We start from the raw sequence: 27299 nt of genomic DNA on the forward strand, positions 1-27299 counted from the left end.
AGTGCTTTATATTGATTATCTTCTCTTTACATTTTCCCCACAACCTGGCAGAAAAATCTGTATTGGATTGGTCATTTTCCTCTTCTCCCCTGTTTTTATTTCAATGCATTTAGAGTAATTTAAAAAAATTTTTCAATTAGTACCTTAGATTTTTAAAATCCATGAAGTTTGTAGTGAAAATTGAAGTTAGAACCTTCCTTTAAATTGAATTTAAAACCACCAAAATTAACGTTTTAGCACTCAATCCTATATACTTACACAAAAAAACACTCAATGGATTTTAGCACTCAATTCGATCTATACTTACACAAAAAACCAAGCAATTTCTTTGCTCATATATTGCATTTTATAAAAGCTGACAACAATGTTACAGGAATATAAAGTTACAGGGCAATTTATTTCATAAACAGAGATGAAAACAAAATCTAAACAACATATGAGCAAAAACAAATCCAGTATTGCCTATGAATTATAGTAGTGGTTTATTCCAGAAATTTGTGTTGGTTTTAAAAACGAAAACAAATCAATATACTCAGTAACAGAATAAAAATGACATGTAATCATCTCAGTAATTATAGACACAATATATGTTGAAACTCAATTTTCCATTCAGTACATAAATGGACAACAAATAGAACCGTATTTCCTAATACTGCATCAACAAAGAACAATCTTCACCAAACAGTCAACAGGAGAGAAGTGAGAACACAGGAAAATGAAGGTAAGAAAGGATAAACTGAGATGCAGAAGAGACTTGCAGTACAGGGTATAAACTCAGAAAGTTTAAGAGCTTGGGCGACGCAGAGTCATTGGGGACACACAGTTGCAAGGATTAAAATACGGACAAAGGGTTGTAGGAAAGTAATACTTAGAGAAGGTGTAGATGGGGAAGCCATGGTTGGTGACATTGTAAAAGGAGACTGTGCCAGCATCATAGTCTAAGAACACACCAACTCGGCGAGGGGGCACTGTCATGGATAAGAGCAGGGAACTGGACGATTCCTCATAGGCTCTGTATTCATGCTTGTGATGTAATCCAATCACCCAGTACCCACTTTGAGGCTGGTATCGGGAGTAAACATTCCGATTGCTTGCAAACTGGTTGAAAGAGAAAGCAGGTCCCATTGAATCACTGCACACTCCCAGGATCCAGTCAGTTTTCTTGGCCACATCTACTTCCCAGTAATGCTTCCCTGAGGAGAAGTGCTGAGAGCCCAGGACACCACTGCCATAATGCTCTTCCAGATGAGACCCGGACAGCTGAGCGCCCACAAATCGCACCTGCCTCCGGTTCTTAGCCAGGACAAGATTTAAATTAGCCGTGTGTGGATTCAGGGTCACATCCACTGTGGGAGAAAAGTACAGCATCAGCAGAGGATGGGTACATGGTCTTATGACTCTGAGAAGAGGAAACACAGGTTATGAGTGGGAGGAAATGGAGCTGGGTGGTGGGGGGAAGAGCGACACCTCATATCTGAGAGTGTGTGTGGCTATGAGTGGGGAGGATAAGCTTAAAGAGGCCACAGTTTCTACTTACCCCAGTAGCTCTGGACATCTGTCAGCTCTGTAACGACAAAGAGTCAATCACATCAGCAGTCTCAGGTCTGCTGTCTCTCCCTTACCTGGGTGAGGTTTGTTCAGGGAATTCTCTACGGTTGTGAACTGGCCACTTCACTCCCCTTTTAAGTATGAATCGCATCTTCCTCAGCATATTGTGTTGCTCCCTCTGCCACTGTTCCCAAATACCAACCACGCCCTCCATCCTTCTCATTTCCTACCACTACCACAATCCCCCATCCAAACTCTGTTCCCTGAAACTCCTCACCTCTAAACACTCGCAGCATCTTTTTCAGATCTGGAGCTCGAAACATACTCTTCAGCTTGGTGGGGAGAGCCTCTGGCTTCCTAAGGGTCCAGAACTCACTCCTAGAGAGAAAAGACATTACAAAACTCCAACACTGCTAAACTTGGGTGCCTCTAACTCCTGTGTCCCAGGCCCACTGGTGAACTTCAACATTCTTTCCTAAAGAAAATTAGCATCATTCTGCAAAGAGCTCTGGCATAGGAGCCAGAAGACCTGGACTAAAAACTAGCTTCTCACCATATGTGTACATGTTGATAAGATTTTCACGCTTTTTTTTATGACTGTGTAGTACCTACATCTGGGTTTCCCAGGTGGCACTAGTAGTAAAGAATCAGCCTGCCAATGCAGGAGATGCATCAAACACAGGTTTGCTTCCTGGGTTGGAAAGATCCCCTGGAGGAGGGCATGGCAACCTGCTCCAGTATTCTTGCCTGGAGAATCCCATGGACAGAGGAGCCTGGCGGGCTACAGTCCATGGGGTTGCACAGAGTTGGACATGACTGAGCACAGTCACAAGAATAGTATCTATATCTGTCTCTGTATCTTTATCTATCTATTAATATCTACACCACATCTTTTTTATTCAGTCAACTGTTGATGAACACTTAGGATGCGTCTTCATCTTGGCGGTTGTAAATAGTGCTGCAATGAATACTGGGGTGCACGTATCTTTTGTACAGAATGGGGAATATGGCCAATATTCTATAATAACTTTAAATGGAGTATAATGTATAAAAATATTGACTCACTATGCGGTACACCTTAAACTAATATACTCTTTTGAATCAACTATACAACAATTTTTTAAAAAGTTGATAGGATTTATCCCTCAAAGCCTCGTTTTAGTTTCTTTGTTTGATTTGTTGTTTTGTTTCGTGAAATACAACAATTTTCCCTTCTTTGTCTGCATCCTAGAGATTGTATGCATGCTAAGTCATTAAGTCGTGTCCGACTCTTTGCAACCTCATGGACTGTAGCCTGCCAGGCTACTCTGTCCATGGGATTCTCCAGGCAAGAATACTGGAGTGGGTTGCTATTTCCTCCTCCAGGGGACCTTCCTGACCCAGGGATTGAACCCACATCTCCTGCATTGGCAGACATATTCTTTACCTCTTGAGCCACTTGGGAAGCCCAGAGACTGTATAATATTAAATAAAATAATGGCTGGGAAATTTTTGCTACCTCTAAAAAAGACACAAAATATTGAAAACATCAGTGACTTCTTAGAGAGTCTACAGGTATCTGTGTGGACAGGCAGGACATCAGGACCTGCTATGGGGCTTTCAGAGTTATCAGATGAAGGGTTCCCTCTGATGAGTCTGTGGTTTAGGTCTTAATGTCTTACAGATGCCTAGGGAGAAAGACCTTTAGAACAGCCCCTTAGTCTCTGGGAATGTTACCTCAGTTGGAGAAAGGAGATGTCCTCACCTCCAGACTGAGAGTGAAAACTCCAAAGAGACAACAGGCTCCACAGGTCACTTGTCTGTAGGAGCCTCAAGGTACCAGGTATGTGGGCAACTTTAGGGGTCACCTTGAAGAATGAAATTCTAGAGTATGTGATACAGAATATGTTTTTGTTCCAGGGACAAAGCCACTATTTTCAAGACCTCGGTCTATGTTTTTACTGTAACTAAAAAAAATGGTAGTCTAAGGAAAACTTGGTAGCAAGGTATGGACTGTTTCAAAGCTAAGAGAGAAAGGGAAATTTAAGTAGAGGTCCCTAGAGCTGATTCCTGAACCCTGAAAAAAAAAATGCAAATGGGAAATTTCCCTCTAATAAAGTATATGGGCAAAGAAAATCGCTGTGTATTTTCAGGTAGCTATAAAGTACTGGAATCAGGGCTGGAAGCAGGTATACAGAGGTTTGTTCTATCACAAGGTACAAGGTGAATCAGTGATACTGTAATCCTTGATTAAGGACACCGCCGTCCTCAATTTGTGAACTACCACAACCCGATTTCTCCTAACATAGAAACCAACCCATTCCCTTTATTCTGGAGGACCCCAAATTCTCATGATAAGCAATTCAAGACACCACATTCCTAAATCGTCCCTGCCTGGTGACTTTTTTTCCTTTCTCATTGACTGCAAGATAACTCTACTGTAGGAACATCCCACTCTTCCTAACAGGGTATAGGAATCTTTCATCAACCCAAGAGAACCACCTCATGTTCTACACATACCTTTTCGCAACATCACTCACATCCTAGAAAAGAAAGAGAAAGGTTAAGAGAAGGAGTAATAGACCTTGTCCTCTACTACAGCCACATCCATGTCTATCATCCCACCTTCACCACCCCATGATATGTTGGGGACAGAGATGATCTAATATGGAGGCCACAAAGTAGAGGTAAGAACTTAAAGCAGATTCTCCCTGAGGCCCTATCCAGGCATATCAGGAAATGATTCAACTCATGCCATAGTGCATTGATTTTTATAACTGTGTGTGTATGTGTGTGATGTTATATATGTACATCATCTATTATTTGCCAGGCACTATGCCTGGTCCTAGATGCTCTTACATGATTAAGTCCTAATTTCTGTGATCTAGATGCTTACATCCCGGTTGCTGAGGACACAAGACCTTAAATGCGGCTGTTTCTCAAATCCCACCTCCACTAACCCTCTATGTTGCCTTGCTGACTTTGTATTTTTCTTGATTTCAAGACACACAACTGTTGATGATGCTCACATTTCTTTTATACACCCCAGTACATGAGTCACAGGCTTCCCTAATGACTCAGTGGTAAAGAATCTACCTGCCAATGCAGGAGGTGTGGGTTCAATCCCCTGGGTCAGGAAGATCCCCTGGGGAAGGAAATGGCAACCCATTCCAGTATTCCTGCCTGGGAAATCCCATAGACAGAGAAGCCTGGCAGGCTAAAGTTCATGGGGTCACAAAGAGCCAGACACGACTTAACGACTAAAACAACAACGTAAGCCACAGGAACCACAATTTCAAGATGCCTGAAAGAAAACTTACTTTTTCTGCAACCATAAAGTCTCCTCTGTTACTTTCCATCTTTTTCAATGACATCAGCATTCAGTCACCAAATGTAGACAAAGTACTGTCCTAAAAACTGATAGTCACTTCAACATCCCATCTTAGACCAAAGTAGTCCATTTCACACCCTTAACTTCTTTTAGCCATTGCTCTTTACTATCATCACTACCACTGCCTGATTCATTTGAGTAGAATTATCTCATGGCCTCTTAATTGATCTTCCTAACTTCTGCTCTATACACTTCAATTCAGTAGAAGAAAAGGCCAATGGTCTGATCTGTGCAATACAAGAATAACTATTTTCATAGTAGTGGAGCTATTTTTGGTTGTATCTTGTAAAAACACAACTCAAACCGGCTTGAATATGTAAAGTGGCAGATGTAGATTCAGGTTTGTAACAATTTTTTTTTTGGCCATATCACACTGCATGTAGGATCTTAAGTTTCTTGACCAGAGATTGAACCTGCATCCCCTGCAGTGGAAGCATGGAGTCTTAACCACTGGACTACCAGGGGAGTCCCAAGACTGTATTAATCTTAAGGCATACTTATAATAAGACACTCAAATGATCAAGTCAGGGTGCCACTCCATGCCTCTTGCTCTTAGCTTAGCTTTATTCTCAGGGTTCACATTTTAAAACTTGAAAGCTGCAGGCGTATATCCAGCTGTCAAATCTTCATGGGCAACGATGTTAAACAGATATGGAAAAGAGAAGGAGCACTTGTCTGTGATGGGCAAGTTCTGCGAAAATTGACTAAGATAACACTCTAGTTAAAATGACCATTGGGTGTTCTGGGTACAAGAGTCGAGCAGGTGCCTCAACTAACTATTAAACAAACTGATTATCCATTTGTACTTATGAAGCAATGATTCCAGTTTGAGGACACTTGTAAAGGGATTAGAATAAGTGGGGTTAGAAGCAAGTATTAGGGCAACCCAACATCAAAGATGAAGAAAAAAGCAAGAAGAATAAGCTAAAGACATGAAACCAGAAGCAGTGAATGAGGAAAAGCTCCAAGAGGTGGAAAATAACTACCCCATGACCCCATGACCCCAATACAAACTACCCCATGATCTCAATACGAACAGAGCTAGTGGAGGTGATCGAATTCCAGCTGAGTTATTTCAAATTCTAAAAGATGATGCTGTGAAAGTGCTGCACTCAATATGCCAGCAAATTTGGAAAACTCAGCAGTGGCCATAGGACTGGAAAAGGTCAGTTTTCATTCCAATCCCAAAGAAAGGCAAAGGCAAAGAATGCTCAAACTACCGCACAATTGCACTCATCTCACATGCTAGTAAAGTAATACTCAAAATTCTCCAAGCCAGGTTTCAACAGTACGTGAACCATGAAATTCCAGATGTTCAAGATGGATTTAGAATAGGCAGAGGAACCACAGATCAAATTGCCAACACCCGCTGGATCATTGAAAAAGCAATAGAGTTCTAGAAGAACATCTACTTCTGCTTTATTGACTATGCCAAAGCCTTTGACTGTGTGGACCACAACAAACTGCGGAAAAATCTGAAAGAGATGGGAATACCAGACCACCTGATCTCCCTCTTGAGAAATCTGTAGGCAGGTCAGGAAGCAACAGTTAGATCTGGACATGGAACAACAGACTGGTTCCAAATAGGGAAAGAAGTACGTCAAGGCTGTATATTGTCACCCTGCTTATTTAACTTAGATGCAGAGTACATCATGAGAAACACTGGGCTGGATGAAGTACAAGCTGGAATCAAGATTGCTGGGAGAAATATCAATAACCTCAGATATGCATATGACACCACCGTTATGGCAGAAAGCGAAGAAGAACTAAAGAGCCTCTTGATAAGAGTGAAAGAAGAGAGTGAAAAAGTTGGCTTAAAACTCAACATTCAGAAAACTAAGATCATGGCACCTGGTCCCATCACTTCATGGCAAATAGATGGGGAAACAGTGCAAACAGTGTCAGACTTTATTTTTGGGGGCTCCAAAATCACTGCAGATGGTGATTGCAGCCATGAAATTAAGAAGAAACTTAAGAAGAAACTTTCCTTGGAAGAAAAGTTATGACCAACCTAGACAGCATGTTAAAAAGCAGAGACATTACTTTGCCAACAAAGGTCCGTCTAGTCAAAGCTATGGTTTTTCCAGTAGTCATGTGTGGATGTGAGAGCTGGACTATAAAGAAAGCTGAGTGCCGAAGAATTGATGCTTTTGAACTGTGGTGCTGGAGAAGACTCTTGAGAAGACTCTTGAGAGTCCCTTGGATTGCAAGGAGATCCAACCAGTCCATCCTAAAGGAAATCAGTCCTGAATAATCATTGGAAGGACTTATGCTGAAGCTGAAACTCTAATACTTGGCCACCTGATGTGAAGAACTGATTCATTTAAAAAGACCCTGATCCCTGATGCTGGAAAAGATTGAAGGCAGGAGAAGAAGGGGACGACAGAGGATGACATGGTTGGAAGGCATCACCGACTCAATGGACATGAGTTTGAGTAATGTCGGGAAGTTGGCGATGGACAGGGAGGCCGGCGTGCTGGGGTCACAGAGTCGGACACGACTGAGCGCCTGAACTGAACTGAACTGACCCCAATACTAGGGACCAAGAATAAGTAAAGAAATGATTATTCCACTAGGAAAGACAGCAAGAGGAAAGCAAGAAACCAAACAGAAAATAAGGAACAGCCTGAAGGTTTCAGAATGTCTCAAGGTACATCCTGCTTCAACTTAACAGTCACACTATTCACTCTATGAAGAAACAGCCACTCAGATTTCCATCTCAGTTCAAATCTCTCTATCAGATATCTGTATTTGACAGCTTGCACCCTCCCAGTCTATATACACAGAGACCAGCGTTCTTTCTTTGTACCTCAAAAGCTCTGTTTGAACTTCTATTACAACATGTTCAATGATTCTGTCCTACAGAAGAGAATCACAGCAAAGAAGGGCTGGTGATTACACAAAAAATCTCTAGAGTACTTGAGTTTGGTTGTGTATGCCTGTGACTAATCCAGGTGAAAGGAACCTGACCAATCCCAACACAGCATCAGAGGTCAATAGTACCAAGACTGAGAAATGATGCTATAAAATATCACTCACTATACAAGATCTTTGACACGTATTAAATGAACTTTGGGACTATCCTTTATACATAGGAAATAAAAATGAGACAATCCCTTATCATTTGTACTTTTAATTACCCTGTGCTTTATCCATGGATAAACCTTGAGCTGTCTAATAGCGAAGAGGCACTATATGATCAAAGGAAATTTTTTTCTTTCCTCCACCAGGATAGGAGTCCCACATCAGAAGGGAAGGAAAGTTATTTTCTCTTGGTCTTGACTCAAATCACGGGCCCCTTTCCCATTCTTACCTGCAGGAGCTCTGTTGCTGACCCCTGACAGCGGCGCTCCAGGTCTGAGATGAGCTCTCTCAGGGACTGGCTCTGCTGAACCAGCTCAACCTCAGCTTCTGCTATGATGTTCAGCCCCCTCCTCTCCTCCTCCTCCAGCTTCTTTAGCTGTCGCTGCTCCTCTTTGTCCAGGATGCTCCTCAACTGATCAAACTGTTTCTGGATCCTGTGTCTCTCAGGTTCCATCTGATTCTTAAGGAACATGGAAAAGAAAGAGGCTGCTAGTCTGCTGAGCTGAGGGTCTCCTGTATAAGGGGTGGAGGCGTAGGGGAGGCAGGCTCAGCACTGTTTTCCTGGAAGGTCTCACTGGGTTGGAGGAGCAAATGGGGGAGTAGGACCTGCAGAACCTGCTCTTTCCTCCTGCTCTCCCTTCAGCTCTTCTCAGACTACTGGTCCCAGGCTGCCTTATCTAGGCTTCTAAGATAGAGATTTTGATTCCTGGGGGTGGTTCAGATTCTAAACACCCTCCCTGGCCTGTCAGGACTTGGCATCAGCCTCCTCTTCCAGTTTTTAATATCGATATAGGAATGACTGGCCTATGCCTAACCTATTTTTCCAACTTTTGAAACTATGGAACAAGGTCCAGAATCCTTAATTAAGGGCTGCCAATGACTATGGTTATTTTCCCAAATGATTATCTTCAGAAACCGAGATTCCCTTTGATATGTTCATTTCTATTCCCCCTTCTTGCCCTCTTACTCTGCACCAAGAACAATACCCTTGCTTGGAAGGCTTGCAGTGAAGAACTGGGCAAAGGAAAGCTTATCTAGCCAAACTGGGGAACAGACAAAACCGGGTCTCCTTTGCCCTCAGCTCCCATGCCCTGGCTTGATTTCTTCTCCAGGGCACCTTCAGAAGAATCTCTTACCTTCCAGGATGTCCTCTTCTCTCTGATAACAGCTGTTAATTTCTCGGCTTCCTGCTGCTCTTGCCTCAGCTTCTTCAGAGACTCCTGGAACTTCTCCTGGAAGAAACACATCAAGTCAAGTAGGGTCAAGTGTCAAACTGTCTCAGTGCTGAGACATGGAATGAATAGGGGGAGAGATTATGCTGCCCTCAGGAGATGCCTGCCCTGGAATGAAAAACTGAGAAGGTCAAAGTTATCTTTTACAAACAAGGGATGGAAACCAGTGAGAATAGGCACATTCTCTTTTCTGCGGGGGAACCACCTGACCATGAATCACTTTAAGTTCTTTACTCTCACTGCCAATATATCCCCTGCACTCAACCTGTCTAGCCCCCTGCTGGCCTTCAGCAGCAGTCTCTACTTATGCAGAGCCAATTGTGGTAAGCAAGAAAGAGACAGTTTCTGCTCTTGGTCAGAAGGGCTTTTTCTAGGTTCACCCTCTAGGTAAATGGGAGGACTACAAAGTAATGAGATTAGAGCATAAAGAAAAGTTAAAATCTACCAGGCAGTCTGTTCCTGCCTGTTTTCCCTCCACCTGGGCTCCCACCTGGTACTCCTGGGCTATCTCCTCCATGAGGAACGTGTGGTGACCACGGTGATCCTGAGACCGCTCGCAAAGCCAGCAAATGAGCTTCCCATCCTCCTCACAGAAAAGCTGGAGTTTCTCTCCATGGTGCGCACAAAGAATCACCTTCAGCTGCTTCCCTGAGCCCAACACCACCTCCCTGAGCCTCTCGGCTATGTTGGCCAGGTGCCGATTGGGCCGCAGGTTTCCAAGCCAGTAGCTGGTCTGGCACACGGGACACCTGCTCTGCCCCTCTTGGCCAGGCATGGACTCCTTGTTGTTTGCAGTGATGCAGGCTTGGCAGAAGCTGTGTCCACAGTCTATGCTCAGGGGTTCAGTCAGGAGCTCCAGGCAGATGGGGCAAGTCACTTCATCTTGGATGTCCACCAGGACTGCTGAAGTCATTGTAGCCACTTTCCTGGCCTCTGCCTGCCCAGCCCTGACTTCTAAGGTGCTTCTTGCGTTTAGAATCCTGGGCAGATGGGCAAACAAAAAAGAGTTCAGGGTAAGAAATGAGGGAGACAAAGGGAGACTGACTGTTCTGGATAAAGATGTCAAGCACTGCGGTAATGGGAACTTCTCATTCTAACTTCAAACATGTTCTTTGCCCCTGCCTCACATTAGACATCAATTTGCACCCTCATTATAGCAATGAGGTCCTCATTATAGCAATAAGACAATTTCCTTTTACTCACTGGATAAAAGGACAATGAGATCCTGGAGAGAAGTGGCCTTGGGTGAGTCACAATCTGTTTAACCTTTTCTCAGCCCACCAACAGACATCCTCAATGTTTAAAGCACCAGAACATGCTGTTGCCTCAGGATGTTTGCACTTGCTGTTCCTACTGCAAGGAAGCCCCTTCAACCTGGTATCCACCTGACTCTCTGACTTCCTTCAACTCTCTCCCTACATCTTTCCTTACCAGAAGGGTTTCCTCTGTCAAGCCTAGCTAAGGCACAGCCACCCACATCATCACTCTCCATATACTCAATGGCTTGATTTTTCTTTTTATTACCACCTAATACATTTCTTTTGGGGGGATTCCCTGGTGGCTCAGTGGTAAAGAACCTGCCTGCCAATTCAAGAGATGCAAGTTCGATCCCTGGGTCAGGAAGATCCCCTGGAGAAGGAAATAGCAATCCCCTTTAGTGTTCTTGCCTGGAAATCCCATGGACAGAGGAGGTGGGTTACAGTTCACGGGGTCACAAAGAATCAGACATGACTAAGCAACTAAACAACAATACGCATCTTTAACTGTCTGAATCCTCCCACTGGAATATAAGCTCCATGAGATCAGAGACTGTTTTGTTTATTACTGAATGAGTTCAGTGCCTGACACACAGGTCCTCAACTTTTGATGAAGAAAACTAGAACCTCCTCATCTCTCCATAGATGCTTAGATCCTTCTCGTCAGCTTCTTCACCTTTGTTTGCCATCATGCTGGCACAGCTCTCCAGGTTCTAATCTCCAAATTCAAATGTTATCATTTATTGGGAAGACACAACCACCTTCTAACAGAGCTTTACACAGAGCCCTCTCACCTCTCACGGTCACTTTCCCAGAAAAACCCAAAGAAATGACAATGATCACAACAGGGTGATGTCATATTTTTACAACCAACATTTTTATAACCAGTTGTGATTTCAAAACCACATTCCCCTGCTTTATCCCTCATAGGAAAACTATGAATAAATTATTTTTGGCCTTTTGATAAACAGAGAAAGTAAGTGACTTTATAAAAATCATACAGCTTATAAATCACAGACCCAGAAACACTTCTCATGTCCAGAGTTCAAAGCTCCATCCTCAATTTTGTAACTTTAATGCCAAAGATGGTGGTGTGTGTGTGTTAGTGCTTAGTTATGTCCGACTCTTTGTGACCCCATGGACTGTAGCCTGCCAGGCTCTTCTGTCCATGGAATTCTCCAGGCAAGAATACTGGAGTGGATTGCCATTTCCTTCTCCAGGAAAGATAGTGTTCAGTTCAGTTCAGTTGCTCAGTTGTGTCCAACTCTTTGCAACCCCATAGACTGCAAAGATGGTCTTATGGGTGCTCAAAGTCTGGCATAGACCTGGTGCTTTGGGGACGAGACTTTACCAGGCCTGTCCAAAACTCTAGCAGGAGACTTAAGGGGTCCATGTGAATGAGAGAGGAAGAGACAGGTGGGCAGTTGAAGTCGCATATGCTCTAGGGATAGGATAATTCACTGAGAGCAGACCTAGGCAGAAGTATGCAGGTGGGGTGTTTGGGACAAAGAGGTCTTATAGCATTTGGGGAAAGTATTTCAGAGCCTTGTCTATCTCAACGAAAGTAAGCCATGCCGTGTGGGGCCACCCAAGACGGATGGGTCATGATGGAGAGGTCTGACAGAATGTGGTCCACTGGAGAAGGGCATGGCAAACCACTTCAGTATTCTTGCCTTGAGAATCCCATGAACAGTGTGAAAAGGCAAAAAGATAGGACACTGAAAGATGAACTCCCCAGGTCAGTAGTTGCCCAATATGCTACTGGAGCTCAGTGGAGAAATAACTCCAGAAAGAATGATGGGATGGAGCCAAAGCAAAAACAATACCCAGCTGTGGATGTGGCTGTGGCTGGTGATAGACGCAAAGTCCAATGCTGTAAAGAGCAATATTGCATAGGAACCTGGAATGTTAGGTCCATGAATCAAGGTAAATTGGAAGTGGTCAAACAGGAGATGGCAAGAGTGGACATCGACATTCTAGGAATCAGCGAACTAAGATGGACTGGAATGGGTGAATTTAACTCAGGTGACCATTATATCTACTACTGTGGGCAAGAATCCCTTAGAAGAAATGGAGTAGCCATCGTGGTCAACAAGAGAGTCCGAAAGGCAGTACTTGGATGCAATCTCAAAAACGATAGAATGATCTCTGTTCGTTTCCAAGGCAAATCATTCAATATCACAGTAATCCAAGTCTATGCCCTGACCAGTAACGGCGAAGAAGCTGAAGTTGAACGGTTCTATGAAGACCTACAAGACCTTCTAGAACTAACACCCAAAAAAAATGTCCTTTTCATTATAGGGGACTGGAATGTAAAAGTAGGAAATCAGGAAACACCTGGCATAACAGGCAAATTTCACCTTGGAGTACAGAATGAAGCAGGGCAAAGGCTAATAGAGTTTTGCCAAGAGAACACACTGGTAATAGCAAACACCCTCTTCCAACAACACAAGAGAAGAGTCTACACGTGGACATCACCAGATGGTCAACACCGAAATCAGACTGATTATATTCTTTGCAGCCAAAGATGGAGAAGCTCTATACAGTCAGCAAAAACAAGACCGGGAGCAGACTGGCTCAGATCATGAACTGCTTATTGCCAAATTCAGACTTAAATTGAAGAAAGTAGGGAAAACCACTAGTCCATTCAGGTATGACCTAGATCAAATCCCTTATGAGTATACAGTAGAAGTGACAAATAGATTTAAGGGACTAGATCTGATAGATAGAGTGCCTGATGAACTATGGACAGAGGTTCGTGACATTGCACAGGAGACAGGGATCAAGACAATTCCCATGGAAAACAAATGCAAAAAAAGCAAAATGGCTGTCTGAGGAGGCCTTACAGATAGCTGGGAAGAGAAGAGAAGCGAAAAGCAAAGAAGAAAAGGAAAGATATTCCCATCTGAATGCAGAGTTCCAAAGAATAGCAAGGAGAGATAAGAAAGCCTTCCTCAGCAATCAATGCAAAGAAATAGAGGAAAACAACAGATTGGGAAAGACTAGAGATCTCTTCAAGAAAATTAGAGATACCAAAGGAACATTTCATGCAAAGATAGGCTCGATAAAGGACAGAAATGGTATGGACCTAAGAGAAGCAGAAGATATTAAGAAGAGGTGGCAAGAAGACACAGAAGAACTGTACAAAAAAGATCTTCACGACCCAGATAATCACAATGGTGTGGTCACTCACCTAGAGCCAGACATCCTGGAATGTGAAGTCAAGCGGGCCTTAGAAAGCATCACTACGAACAAAGCTAGTGGAGGTGATGGAATTCCAGTTGAGCTATTTCAAATCCTGAAAGATGATGCTGTGAAAGTGCTGCACTCGATATGCCAGCAAATTTGGAAAACTCAGCAGTGGCCACAGAACTGGAAAAGGTCAGTTTTCGTTGCAATCCCAAAGAAAGGCAATGCCAAAGAATGCTCAAACTACCGCACAATTGCACTCATCTCACATGCTAGTAAAGTAATGCTCCAAATTCTCCAAGCCAGGCTTCAGCAATACGTGAACCGTGAACTTCCAGATGTTCAAGCTGGTTTTAGAAAAGGCAGAGGAACCACAGATCAAATTGCCAATATCTGCTGGATCATCAGAAAAGCAAGAGAGTTCCAGAAAAACATCTATTTCTGCTTTATTGACTATGCCAAAGCCTTTGACTGTGTGGATCACAATAAACTGTGGAAAATTCTGAAAGAGATGGGAATACCAGACCATCTGACCTGTCTCTTGAGAAACCTGTATGCAGGTCAGGAAGCAACAGTTAGAACTGGACATGGAACAACAGACTGGTTCCAAATAGGGAAAGGAGTATGTCAAGGCTGTATATTGTCACCTTGCTTATTTAACTTAGATGCAGAGTACATCATGAGAAACGCTGGGCTGGAAGAAACACAAGCTGGAATCAAGATTGCCGGGAGAAATATCAATAACCTCAGATATGCAGATGACACCACCCTTATGGCAGAAAGCGAAGAAGAACTCAAGAGCCTCTTGATGAAAGTGAAAGAGGAGAGGGAAAAAGTTGGCTTAAAGCTCAACGTTCAGAAAACTAAGATCATGGCATCTGGTCCCATCACTTCATGGGAAATAGATGGGGAAACAGTGGAAACAGTGTCAGACTTTATTTTTGGGGGCTCCAAAATCACTGCTGATGGTGATTGCAGCCATGAAATTAAAACACGCTTACTCCTTGGAAGGAATGTTATGGCCAACCTAGATAGCATATTTAAAAGCAGAGACATTACTTTGCCAACAAAAGTCCGTCTAGTCAAGGCTATGGTTTTTCCAGTGGTCATGTATGGATGTGAGAGTTGGACGGTGAAGAAAGCTGAGCGCTGCAGAATTGATGCTTTTGAACTGTGGTGTTGGAGAAGACTCTTGAGAGTCCCTTGGACTGCAAGGAGATCCAATCAATCCATCCTAAAGGAGATCAGTCCTGGGTGTTCATTGGAAGGACTGATGTTGATGCTGAAACTCCAATAATTTGGCCACCTCATGTGAAGAGTTGACTCACTGGAAAAGAACCTAATGCTGGGTAGGATTGGGAGCAGGAGGAGAAGGGGACTACAGAGGATGAGATGGTTGGATGGCATCACTGACTCGATGGACATGGGTTTGGGTTAACTCCGGGAGTTGGTGATGGACAGGGAGGCCTGGCGTGCTGCAATTCATGGGGTCGCAGAGTCGGACATGACTGAGCAACTGAAGTGAACTGAACTGAATAGGAGAAAAGGATAAAAATGGAGGAAAAAGAGGAATGAAGAATTGATGCCTTTAATAACATGGATGAGCTGTGAAAACATGCTAAGTGAGTAAAACCAGATACAAAAATCACATATTATATAACTCCTTTTATAAGCAATGTCTAGGACTTCCTTGGTGGCACAGTAGATAAGAATTCACCTGACAATGCAGGAGACACAGGTTCAATCCGTGGTCCAAGAAGATTATACATGCAGTGGAGCAAAGTCCATGTGCCACAATTATTGAGCCCGTGCGCTAGAGATCACATGCCACAACTGAGCTTGTATGCTGCAACTACCAAAGCCGATGTACCTAAGAGCCTGTGCTCCACAACAAGAGAAGTCACCACAATGAGAAGCCTGCACACCAAAACGAAGAGTAACCCTCATTTGCTGCAACTAGAGAAAGCCCACGCAAAAGCAATGAAGACCCAGTGCTGTATAAATAAATAAAATTTAAAAATAACCTGGAGTAGGCAAATCTACAGACACATAAAGTAGATTAGTGGTTGCCAAGAGTTGGTGGGATGGAGAATAGAGAATGACTACTAATGTGTTTGGAGTCACTTTGGGGGGTGATGAAAATATTCTGGAATTAAGACAGTGGTGCTAGTGAACACCTTTGTGATTAAAAAAAAAAACACCTTACTGGTATACCTTGAAAGGGTAAATTTTATGGTATATGAACTGTATCTCAATTTAAAAAAATTATATGACAGGACAAAAAAGAGACGCTATCTTGTGACTTCTGGTTCAGAGCTCTCCTAACTGCACAGCTTTACACAAGGCAGCTATGGGAAAAGACCTAAGAGTCAAGCACAGTGCTGTAGTTGATATGGGGAGATAGGGATAGTTGAAATAAATCCTGTACAAGGAAGTGTACCACTCAGACTTTGAGCAGGAAACACATCCTCTTTTGAACACATAGCAAAGACAATCATCATTAATGCAAGCAAGTATGTACACATGAAGTTATTTGTTGCAAGGGACAGTGGAAGACAAAAAATAATCATAGAGACCATTTTCTGATTGCTTTTTATGTGAGAGGCAATGGCTGAACTTTTTACAGGAGTTATATAACCTAAGCCCATAATAACGCAATCAGATAAATGTAACAACACGTTTTTGTTTTTTTACAAATGTGAAAAGTGAACTTCTTAAAAAGCTATTCAATTATCAAAGGTCTTGGAATGAATAACTGATGAAGCAAAGGTTATAATCCAGTTTTATGCAAATCCAAACCTCAGTTGTTGTCTGGTCCTTAAAAGAAGAGAATGTTTCTTTTATGCACCCCCCACCCCTCCTGCAAAGGCACTCAGATCACAAAGTGGCTTAGCTTGTTTCTACCCACTCCTGACTGGTGCTTGTCTCATTTTTCAGCTGTCCTGATTCAGCAGCATAGTTCCCTTCTTCTGATGTTTGAAAGCATCCTACAGCACTTCCTAAGCTATCTGCAGGCTCCTTCTCCAGCCCTGCTCTGCTTCATTCCTCACAGCACATCCCTGGGACTTCATGCTTCCCTTTCCCTGACAGCATGAGATGAGAAGAGAAGGTAATGCCAACTGGGGTAACATAGATGCAGCTCTGAATCCTCAATTTGTCTGTCTCTGGTTCTGGAACACTGGGGTAATTCCTGATCTGAGATGTGGTTTTGTGAATTGCTGATGACAAGTCCTCCCTTATAGCACACTTGTCATAAATTACCTGAGCCTGTATAGAAGAGTCTCAGTAAAAACTGGTTGTTACTACATTTATATCACCATTGCTTGCCAATCCTTTAGTGCTCTGCCCTATTACCATGATGAAAAGAACCTCTTTGATATTTTTACCAGGAACAGGGATACAGCAAAATCTGATGAATGGATAGCTCTATATAAATATTTGTTACAAGGATGAACGCATCACTTTCTCACCCCTTTTATATATTCCTCCTACTTTTGGACCTAGGGGGAAAAATCCACTATCTCAAGTCATTACAAGATTTAATAAGATGGCATTTAAGGACAAGGTGAGAAAGCTGGACCTGGCCCAGTCTTTTTTCCGTGCCTCACATAAGGGTTAGTTAGGGAAGCTAGTAGCTTCTCTGATGAGACAACTCAAGATACTTTGGAACTGACCCTAACTTTATTTTTTGTCTGTGCTTAATTAATATAGATGTCCTCATTGAAAAATATCTTCTCATTCTTGAAAGTTTTCAGTCATTAAATTATATCACTGTTGTCTTAAATCTCATAATTTTAAAGACATTTAAAATTATGTATTTATAGTGTTCCAGCATTGAATCACTCATTGGAAACCACATGTTCCACTTGCTTATACAGGAATGGGCCTAGGAGTCTAGTTTGGGTCACCAAAGAGCCAGCTGACAAAGGCACTGCCTACTTGAAGGTATACTACCTCTGATTCCAGCTGTGACTCTCATGTACAAGGTAGGCCACAGGGTGACTGAGAACAGATATAATTCCATAATGTTTCTTGACTGGCCCACAGCAAAGGTGGATGTACACTGTTGTACAACATGCTCAGTGTGGGCAAAATTTAAGAAAACAAAATCTGTTAGCTAGGCAGCAGCAGGAAACTGATGGAATTAAACCAAGGTATGCATTGTTTTGCAGAAACTAACCATTATGTTGCAAACAGTTCCAAATACCAGATGTTTCACAAAGGTTACAGTGCATTCCAATCAACAAGATAACCACAGTGTGAGCAAACAACCAAGCACCTGTTTGCTTGCCATCTTCTACATGGAAGATCAAGCCTGCCATTTCATGAATAGCCATGCACCCCAGACACAAAATTTCCCTGATCCAGCTGTTCAGAAAGACAGTTTTTGAGAGCTTCTCCCTGTCTCCTTACTTGTCACAAGTAAGAAACATTTCTACTTTAATCAGTAGTTGGTGGTCCATTGGCTATGCACCCCAAGTGATGGACCCATTGAATCTGGTGACAGGTCCTGTAATTGACATCAATTTTCCCCTCTTGAGGGTGTTAAAAATTAGAATTAAAAAAATATCAAGTTGCCTGCCAGTAACAAGACCTTACAGAAGAAAGAGCCTGAGAAAGTGCCCCAGACCAAGAAAACAATCTGTGAGATAAGTAAGGTGAGTACAAGGCATTGCTAGGGATCTAGTGAGCTGAAACCATGACCTCAGTGCATATTACCAAACAATAAAATGGATGTACTAATATATACAACAAAATAAATCTCAAAAGAATTATGCAAAATGAAAGAAACGAGACAGCAAGGATAAGGTGCTATATGATTTCATTTATATGAAATCCTAAAAACGACAAAAAAAACTCTACTATTTGAGAACAGACTAGTGGATAACAGTGCCCGGGGCTGTCAGAAGGGGATGAATTACAAAGGAACACAAAAAAAATTTGGAGGTTGATGGAAATCCCCCATATCTATCATGACTGTGTTGCTTGGACAACTATATATGGTCAAACCTGATGGAACTGTAGGCTTAAAATTGCTATCTTATTAAATGTAAATGACAACTCAGTAGAGCTAACAAAAAATAGAAGAAATGCAATGAGAAAAACTGAGGCTTAATTTTCTGATCTTCTGAGCACAAGTTAGAAACGTGTTGTCAAGCATGGTAGCCACATGTGGCTACTGAGCACTTGAGATGTGGCTAATTGGAAATGAGATGTTTTAAGTATAAAATACACACCGGACTTCAAAGATTTGGTAAGAAAAAATAATCTAAAACATTTCATTAATGGATTTTTAAATATTGATTACAATGTCTAAATATATTTTGGGAGCAGGAAGTTAAATATATTAAAATCAGTTTCTTCTGTTTTAATGAGGCTAATAGAAAAATTTAAATTATATATGTGGCCCTATAATTCTATATAACTTTTCCATCTAATGCTCTACTTGAGATATTCAAGGCTGAGTAAGATTCTGGAATAGAAAAGATTATGTAAGAGTTGATGTCTCTTGTCATGAAGTTGAAGCTGGGGAAAGGAAGAAAACAGACTTAGCTAACATTCAGTTATAAAGGGTTTGAGTGAGCCCTCCCCACATCCCATTAGGCCCTTCACCAATGGCTACTGCTCAATGCAGCCCAAATGACACAAGAAAAGCCCACAGAGTCCTATGTCTCAAGAGCAGTGTGGGTGGCAGAGAAATGAGTCCTGCTGTGTGAGCGCAGATACCAGAGCCTAAGGGGAAGAGCTCTGAAGATCAAATTAGCAAATGAAAGTGAAAGTCCGGTCCAACTCTTTGCGACCCCATGGACTGTAGCTTGCCAGGCTCCTCAGTCTGTGAGAATTCTCCAGGCAAGAATAATGGAGTGGATTGCCATGACCTCCACCAGGGGATCTTTCCCACCCAGGGATCGAATCTGCTCTTATGTCTCTCCTGCATTGACAGGCGGGTTCTTCACCACTAGCAACACCTGGGAAGCCCAAATTAGCAAATGAAAGAAGCCAAATCCAGGACTGGGTGGGACCAGTTACCTTAGCAGGAGCCTCCAGAAAATGGTCAAGTGGTCTGCTAACTTGCCTCACTGGAATCCAGAATTTCTGGGCCTCAGAGAGACCGATTCAGTATTTGCGTTTTAATAAGATCTCAGGCGATTCATATGCACATTAAGTCCTCAGAAGCTCTGCCTTAAATAGGGGAGCCTTCTTTCCAGGTAAATGCAATTTAGGGTGCAAAATGGAAAGGAGTGAAGGTGGGTAGGGAAGGGCAGGGAATGAACTGATACTTAGATCTGAAACATCTTTTAGAATGAAAGCTCACAACTCGATATTAAAACGGCTTTCAGAGTAAAGGTCAGTAAATCGGTATTCTTTCCAAAATTTTGATTTCGTACTTTTCTAAGGTAGGCGTTGAGTTTGATTAATACTTTTAGAGTATTTACGATTTTTTCAGGCACTCTCCTGTGTTTAAACTTCTGCCTCACTTAAACCTTACCAAAACTCTGGAATGTAAATATTACGCTGTCCATTATATAGATGGAAGAAGCTGAAGGTCAAGCAACAGGTAGGGAGCACACAGGCAGGGTCTAAGTGTCCGAGGCTGACGCTGAGCCGAGGCACTCTGGCCGCAGCTCCTATGCTCCTAACCACACATTTCTGTCTTCACGGACAGATTAAACGTTGTCTCTAATCTCGCTGAGCTCATTCGCAGTGAGGATGAGAAAGAAATAAAGATAAATTATCTGTATCATGAGCTCCACAAGGGAAGGGACCCCATTTCTTCTACCGCCCTGTCACTTCAAGTAAGTGGTCCAGCCACAGAGGGCAGACATCTCCGGGTGAAGGCCACGTAGAGGCTTCAGACAGTCAGGGCAAACGAAAGGCTTTTAAAATAGCTTCTGAAGAACAGACCACGCTCACTAAAAGGTCTTTTTTCCTGAGCTCAGCGAGGCGCCGCCCTGCCCGCTAAGGGGAAATTGCACGCAGCCCGCAGGTCCGACTGAGCGCGTCCGGAAAGCTCATCTCCCGACTCGCTCTGGGAGGAGTCAGGGCCTCAGGGGGTGGAGAGGTGGGGGTGGGGGCAGGATAAACCGTGCTCACTTCCTGGAGCAGGAAAGTGGAGATGGGGGGAGGGGGTGCTGACCTCTGGATCCAAGCCAGTCCCCAGGTCGGCCGTTATTCCCTAACGTCATTCTCTAACTCAGAGGTGACTCCCCGACATCCTTTAGCTTCCAGAATCAGGGTTGCATTATCACCACCTTTACACAGGCTACTCCCAGCTCCAAACGTGTCTCTTCCTCACTCCCTTCCTGAACTTGAGTCCTCTCAAAACTCCAGAGGTCTGCCTCACTCGGCCTCCACCCGCGAACACCCCCAACCAACCTGTAGGACGGGTCAAACTCTGAGCACTAGTGGGGACAGCGGCGGCTGGACAGAAAACGGATTCGCTCACCAACCTGCAATCTGTGACTTGGATCAGAGCCGAGGATTTACAGCTGCCGCCGCCGCCACCGAGGCAGAAAGGCTCAGGGGGAAAGGGGCGGGGGCGGGGCCGGGGGAGGAGATGCTGCTGATTTGTCCAGGGTCGCATCCAGCTTCAAGAAGGCGGTTCCGCTTACCGGTTGAACCGCAAATTGTGAGGCCTCAGTCAACTCCTGAAGGCCAGGGATGGTGCTTGTAGATTGTCTTCCGTTTGGCTTTCCGACCTCGTGTCAGTGTTAGTAACACTGAGTATACCTGTACTCCATACTAAAATATCAATTAAAATGTCTGAATAAAAGTATCTATAAAGTTATACGAATAAGGAAAGATAACAATTTGGCGTTATAATGACGTGCTTTGCAAAAAGATCATTAAAGTTTATCAATTTAAAATTACGAATATAATTGGAACTTGTATTACAGATAAAACGTTGTATCTAATTTTAATCGGTATAACTGAGAAACTGTAAATGCTTCTTCTTAGGTCCTTAGGAATACAAGTAAGCTTTTTGAGGCTTCAGTAACTTCAACTGCAGGGGTTTAATAGCACAGCAATTCTGAGAAGACAAGAAAGGCTAAACTTTCTGCCCCAAGGAGACTGACTTGGTCTGGGAAGGCAGTTAGGGAAGGAGGGCCTGGACATAAGGGGGTGTCCAGATAAAAGAGCAGAGGGCTCTGTATTTTCTAGGTTTGTCCATGTTGTATCTTGTATGAGTGTTTTGTTCCTTTGATGCCTGAATAATACTCTATTGGATGGGTTTTTCACATTTTGTTCATCCATCAGTTTTTAGACATTTGGATTATTTTTACTTTTTGGCTGTTGTGAATAACGTGTTTTATGAATGTTCTTGTGCAAGTTTTTTCTTTATAAACATAGGCTTTTTATTTCTCTTGGGTATATACCTAAGAATAGAATTGCTGGATCATGTATTTACTTTTGTGAAGAAATTCCGGGCTGTTTCCCAAAGTGATTGTAATATTTTGCATTCCCACCAGCTTTGTAAGAAGGGTTCCAGTTTCTCCACATCTTTGCCAGTATACTTGTTATTATATGTTTTGTTTTCTATTATAATAACTTACTTTGTGTCAAGTGCTATCTCATCATTATTTTAATTTGCATTTCCCTAAGGACTAATAGTGTTTATCATCATTTCATACACTTTACTATCTGTGTACCTTTTTTGAGAAATGTCTATTCATGTCCTTGATCCTTTTTTTAATTGGGTTATTTGTCTTTTTCTGAGATTTTCATATATTCTAAATACAAGTCCTTTATGAGTTCTGTGATTTGTAAATATCTTCTACCATTCTAAGGGTAGTCTTTTCATTTTCTTGATTGCATCCTTTGATGATTAGATTTTTAATTTTGATGAAGTCCATTTTTTTTTTGTCACTTGTACTTTTGATGCAAAAGTACAACTCTATGAAGTTTTTGCCTAACCCAAAGTCATGAAGATTTTCTCCTATATTTTTTTCTAAAGATTTTATAATTTAACTCTTACACTTAGAGCTATGATCTATTTTAAGTTCATTTTTACTATGTGAGATAGAGGTTCTGTTTTATTCTTTTGAGTGTGGATAGTTTGTTGTTTCAGGAACATGTTCTTTCCTCATTGAATTGTGTTGACATTGTTGGGAAATCATTAAGGAGTTTTGTGTGTGTATGTGTGTGTGTGAAAGAGAGAGATGGTAGGGTGTAGTTGGGAATAAAATATTCTGAATGTCTAAATGTTATGTAAGAAAAGATCACCTGGCAGCACTGATCAGGTTGAAGAGGTCTGGAGGTAACAGACAATGCCTAAATCCAGGGAAAATAAATGTCTGCTGCTGCGGCTAAGTCGCGTCAGTCCTGTCCGACTCTATGCGACCCCATAGACGGCAGCCCACCAGGCTCCTCCGTCCCTGGGATTCTTCAGGCAAGAATACTGGAGTGGGTTGTCATTTCCTTCTCCAATGCATGCATGCATGCTAAGTCGCTTCAGTCGTGTCCGACTCTGTGCGACCCTATGGACAGCAGCCCACCAGGCTCCTCTGTCCACGGGATTCTCTAGGCAAGAATACTGGAGTGGGTTGCCATTTCCTTCTCCAAATAAATGTCTAATTGTTGCTTTAATTAGGAGGAAAATACCTTAACTAAATTCTATTGAGTATAGGTAGAAGACAATGAATTTGTTAATAATTGGTTTTCTCTTCCTGAAATTGATGACAAAGTGTAGGTGGAAATTAAGGATAAGTAAATAAAGATGTCCAGCCAGATCTTTTACTCTCACATCTTAATGAAGTCTATTAGGAAGAAAAGGTAAAATTAAGAGACGAAAAATACGAGTAAGAGAAATGTGAGCTGATATTCAAAGGAGCCCACTGAAGAAACATATTTCCAGGGAAAGTATCTTGAAGGAGCAGAGCAAAAAGCCAAAAAGATAGTTCAAGAGAGCCTTGATATTAACGAAGACCAGTATCTAGCAAGGAATAGATTCAAAAGAAGGATGATATCCAGCTCAGGAATTAGCTCAAAATTCATTTCCTCGAAAGCTTTTTTAAAACCTGAGGATTAATAAACCAAAGAGTTTATAACATTCCATTCAATACAACTTGCGTTTTTTCTGAATTGTTTTTCTTTTGAGAATAGCTACTCTAGAATTTCAAGGCAGAAGTTAACTGCTACTTTTAGAATGTCTTTTTATCTTTCAAGTTCTCCTAACAAGTTTTCCTTGATCTTTCTTATTTCCTTCACCCTATTCCACATTTTTGAACCCCGACTTTGTTCAAGCCCAATTCACCCACCCCCACCCCTTAAAAAGATATCTTCATGTGACTTTATAGATTCGATTTTTGCACTTGAAATTCAATTTATCACAGAGAAGTTAGTGAAAGGTGAAATATCTGCTTTATAAAGAAACTCAGACCCTCAATTTACATTTGTTTGCCTAAAATTAACTGGCAGATCAGGTAATGAATAGCTGTTGTCCTGTAATGTATCTGCTCATCTATTTCCTATTGTGTGTGTGTGTGTGTGTGCTAAGTCCCTTCAGTTGTGTCCAACTTTTTGCAACCCTATGTAGGGACTGTAGCTCATGAGCCTTCTCTGTCCAGGAGATTTTCCAGGCAAGGATACTGGAGTGGGTTGCATGCTCTCCTCCAGGGGATCTTCCCAACCCAGAGATCGAAGCCACGTCTCTTATGTCTCCTGCATTGGCAGGCAGATTCTTTACCACTAGCGCCACCTAGGAAGCACGATTAATAAATACCTATTCCATGGAGTTTGATTTTATTCTCTCAAAGGCAATGGAAAATGCAGTTATTTGTATTTCGGATAGATCTGAGAGTGGCTGGATAGTTGGGAACTTGGAAGTGCCCAATGCTGAAATCAAGGAGATCAATTCAGTGACTATTGAAACAGTCCAGATGAAACTAAACTAAAGCAGTAGAGTGAAAATATGAAGGAACTGATACAACAAGTTGCTAAGATGGAATGATTAGGCCCACTGACGGCAGCATATTGGAGGAAGGAAGAAGGAGGAATGTGAAATTGATTTTTTGTATTTAAAATTTTTTTGAAATATAGTTGATTTACAGTGTTGTGTTTCAGATGTACAGCAAAGTGATTCAGCCACATATATATATATATATGCTGTGCTGTGCTTAGTCTGTCAGTCATGTCCAACTCTTTGCAACCCCATAGACTGTAGGCTCCTATGTTCAAGGGCATTCTCCAGGAAAGAATACTGGAGAGGGTTGCCAAGCCTTCCTCCAGGGCATCCTCCCAACCCAGGGATTGAACCCAACTCTCCCATATTGCAGGCGGATTCTTTACTGTCTGAGCCACCAGGGAAGCCCATATATATAAATATATACACACACATATACGTATGTTTATATATATATATATATTCTTTTTTTACATTCCCCTCCATTATAGGTTATTAAGAGATATTTAGTGTGGTTCCCTGTAGGTCCTTGTTGGTTACCTATTATATATACAGTAGTGTGTATATTTTAACCCCAAATTTCTAAGATTGATTTTTGCATTAAGCTATTGGATAGACAGTGAAGCTGTTCACAAGGTGAGGAATTATGGAGACAAAGCAATTTTCTGGGGGAAAAAATGCACATTTGTTGTTGCTGTTTTTTAAACCAAACTAGCATATCTTGAATATCATTCAGATAAGATTAAAAAACTGAGTTCCAAGTAAAGTGTAGCCACTAGATTTTACTATAGATTTGTGAATCAACACACTGCACAAGTGCTCAAGCCACAGAATGCAATTATATCCCTAAGGAGTTATGTATGGAATGATAGGAAACAAAAGGCTGAAGAAGAACACATTGAACTCTTCAAGGCCAGGGATCGTTTCTGTATTCATATGTGTATACCTACAGTGTAGAATAATGTACTAATAATTATTCAGAATTAGCTTGTAGAAGGAAGTACATGACTTCCTTTTCAGGGATCAGATCACAGAAAGAAAATAATATAGACTCCTCTTTGTCTCCTACAAGCCTGTCAGGCTCTGCAACCTGGAGTTATTATTTTTTTATCTTCTCATGACCCTCTGTTAGTTCACTAGAATAATCTGCCTGGACCCTGATCTTGCCTTTATGACTGCAATACTAAACCTTTCTGAAAGGGGGCAGTGTTCTGTGATTTCTGGACTGAACCTGTTTTTCTTTTCTCCCACAGGACGGAAAAGTGTCCCAGAAAGGAATATATGGATGGGGTTGGGGTGGGAAGTGTCAGCCACTTTGTCTTGTGAACTATATCACAGTTCACAGAGAGCCCTTGTAGAAATCATAGGGTAGTGAAGATGCATTAATGAGCAGTTAGCAGATACAGGTCACTGAGCTGAGTATTAAGGATTCATGATCAGCAGGAGTGAGCAAATATCTATGGTAAGCAAGTTTGGCATGTTCTCAAAGTCAGTGGGGAATGTGGAGTAAGAAGAGTCTCAGAATTGGTGATTCTTTTTCTGTGTCCTCACATTACTTTTATTATTGAAAATGTGGTTATTGGGCTACAGGAACTGCAGTCTGAGCCATTAAATTCTGCCTGTTGATTTCATCATTGGGGTGCTTTGACTCACATGTCTTTTCAAATTCTGAACCACTCTGTGGTGGTGGTTTAGTAGCTAAGTCGTGTCAGACTCTTGTGATCCCATGGCCTGTAGCCTGCTAGGCTCCTCTGTCCATGTGACTGTCCAGGCAAGAATACTGAAATGGGTTGCCATTTCCTTCTCCAGGGGATCTTCACGACGCAGGAATCAAACGCAGGTGCCCTGCACTGCAGGCAGATTCTTTACCGACTGAGCTTTGAGAGAAGCCCTATTCTGAGGGAACCATTCTGGGAGTTGTAGTATTATGACCCAAGCTTTCCATCACTGTCGAAAGAACTCAAGTCTTGCCCTCAGGCCATATAAGATCCATATCCTAGATCATGGAATTTCTAGAGTTTTTCCACACTTAGTCACTCACTATAAAAGCCTCTCCTGTGGAGTTGTTGCCAGGCTAGTGAGATTGTCCTTCTCTGACTTCTTTTAACTCTTCCTCTACTTACCAGAATGACAGGGTGATTTGTCCTCTATGACGCTTTGGCTTTAGTTGAGGAGGCAAAGACTATGTTCCTTTGAACTATAGGAAAGACTTGAGACAAATTGAACTCTAGAATACTGAGAATTGTACTGCTCTTCAACAAGATGTTCTGCACTTATTATATCCAGAGTCTTCAAGAAGTAAAACCAAGACAGATTGATATCTGATACAATGGTGTGCTAATATAGTGTATCAGTTATCTCCTGAGTCAGACCTAAGAGACAGTAGGGAAAAAGGTATCTCTTTTTCGGTAGTATATGGTATACAAATTATATTTCAATAAAGTGCTAATTTAAATTTAAAAAAAAGAAAAGAAACTGGACTCTTGCAGCAGAAAGAGAAAGAAATGCGAGCTGCTGGCCTCTCAGTCTCCTCTTATCTCTTGACTGAATTCCTTTTTTCAAGGAATGAATGCCTTAATCCAAGAAGCTGCCGCTCCCATCCCATTTAGCTTCCTGGGCCAGGGTCTGGTGGACAATGGCCTTTGCACAACCACTTCATGGCCAGAGATCAGCTTTTCTATGCTTTCTCCACAAACTTGGGTTACATTTTAAACCTG

General features: G+C 42.1%; 1 protein-coding gene across 47 annotated transcripts; it reads right to left on the reverse strand.

Annotated features, from left to right (window-relative positions):
- Positions 1 to 323: 323 nt before the first annotated feature.
- LOC145525641 (tripartite motif-containing protein 6-like) lies at positions 324 to 21713 on the reverse strand. Of its 47 annotated transcripts, none has more exons than XM_081539135.1 (8): positions 21293 to 21713; positions 9725 to 10214; positions 9139 to 9234; positions 8232 to 8462; positions 4048 to 4070; positions 1826 to 1926; positions 1538 to 1564; positions 324 to 1346 (listed from the first exon to the last, which is right to left on the reverse strand). In XM_081539135.1, exons 2-8 carry the CDS (start codon positions 10145 to 10147, stop codon positions 784 to 786), a joined length of 1464 nt encoding a protein of 487 aa, XP_081395261.1. In that variant the 5' UTR covers positions 10148 to 10214; positions 21293 to 21713; the 3' UTR covers positions 324 to 783. The 47 variants fall into 47 exon arrangements, 31 of the variants coding, with proteins under 31 accessions (XP_081395261.1, XP_081395252.1, XP_081395259.1 ...); XM_081539126.1 differs by lacking the exon at positions 21293 to 21713 and adding an exon at positions 21131 to 21201; XM_081539133.1 differs by lacking the exon at positions 21293 to 21713 and adding an exon at positions 21057 to 21201.
- Between the last annotated feature and the right edge of the window lie 5586 nt (positions 21714 to 27299).

The sequence above is a fragment of the Giraffa tippelskirchi genome, chromosome 11 (genome assembly GCF_054371585.1).
Source record: "Giraffa tippelskirchi isolate mGirTip1 chromosome 11, T2T-mGirTip1v1.2.pri, whole genome shotgun sequence".
Taxonomy (NCBI): Eukaryota; Metazoa; Chordata; class Mammalia; order Artiodactyla; family Giraffidae; genus Giraffa; species Giraffa tippelskirchi.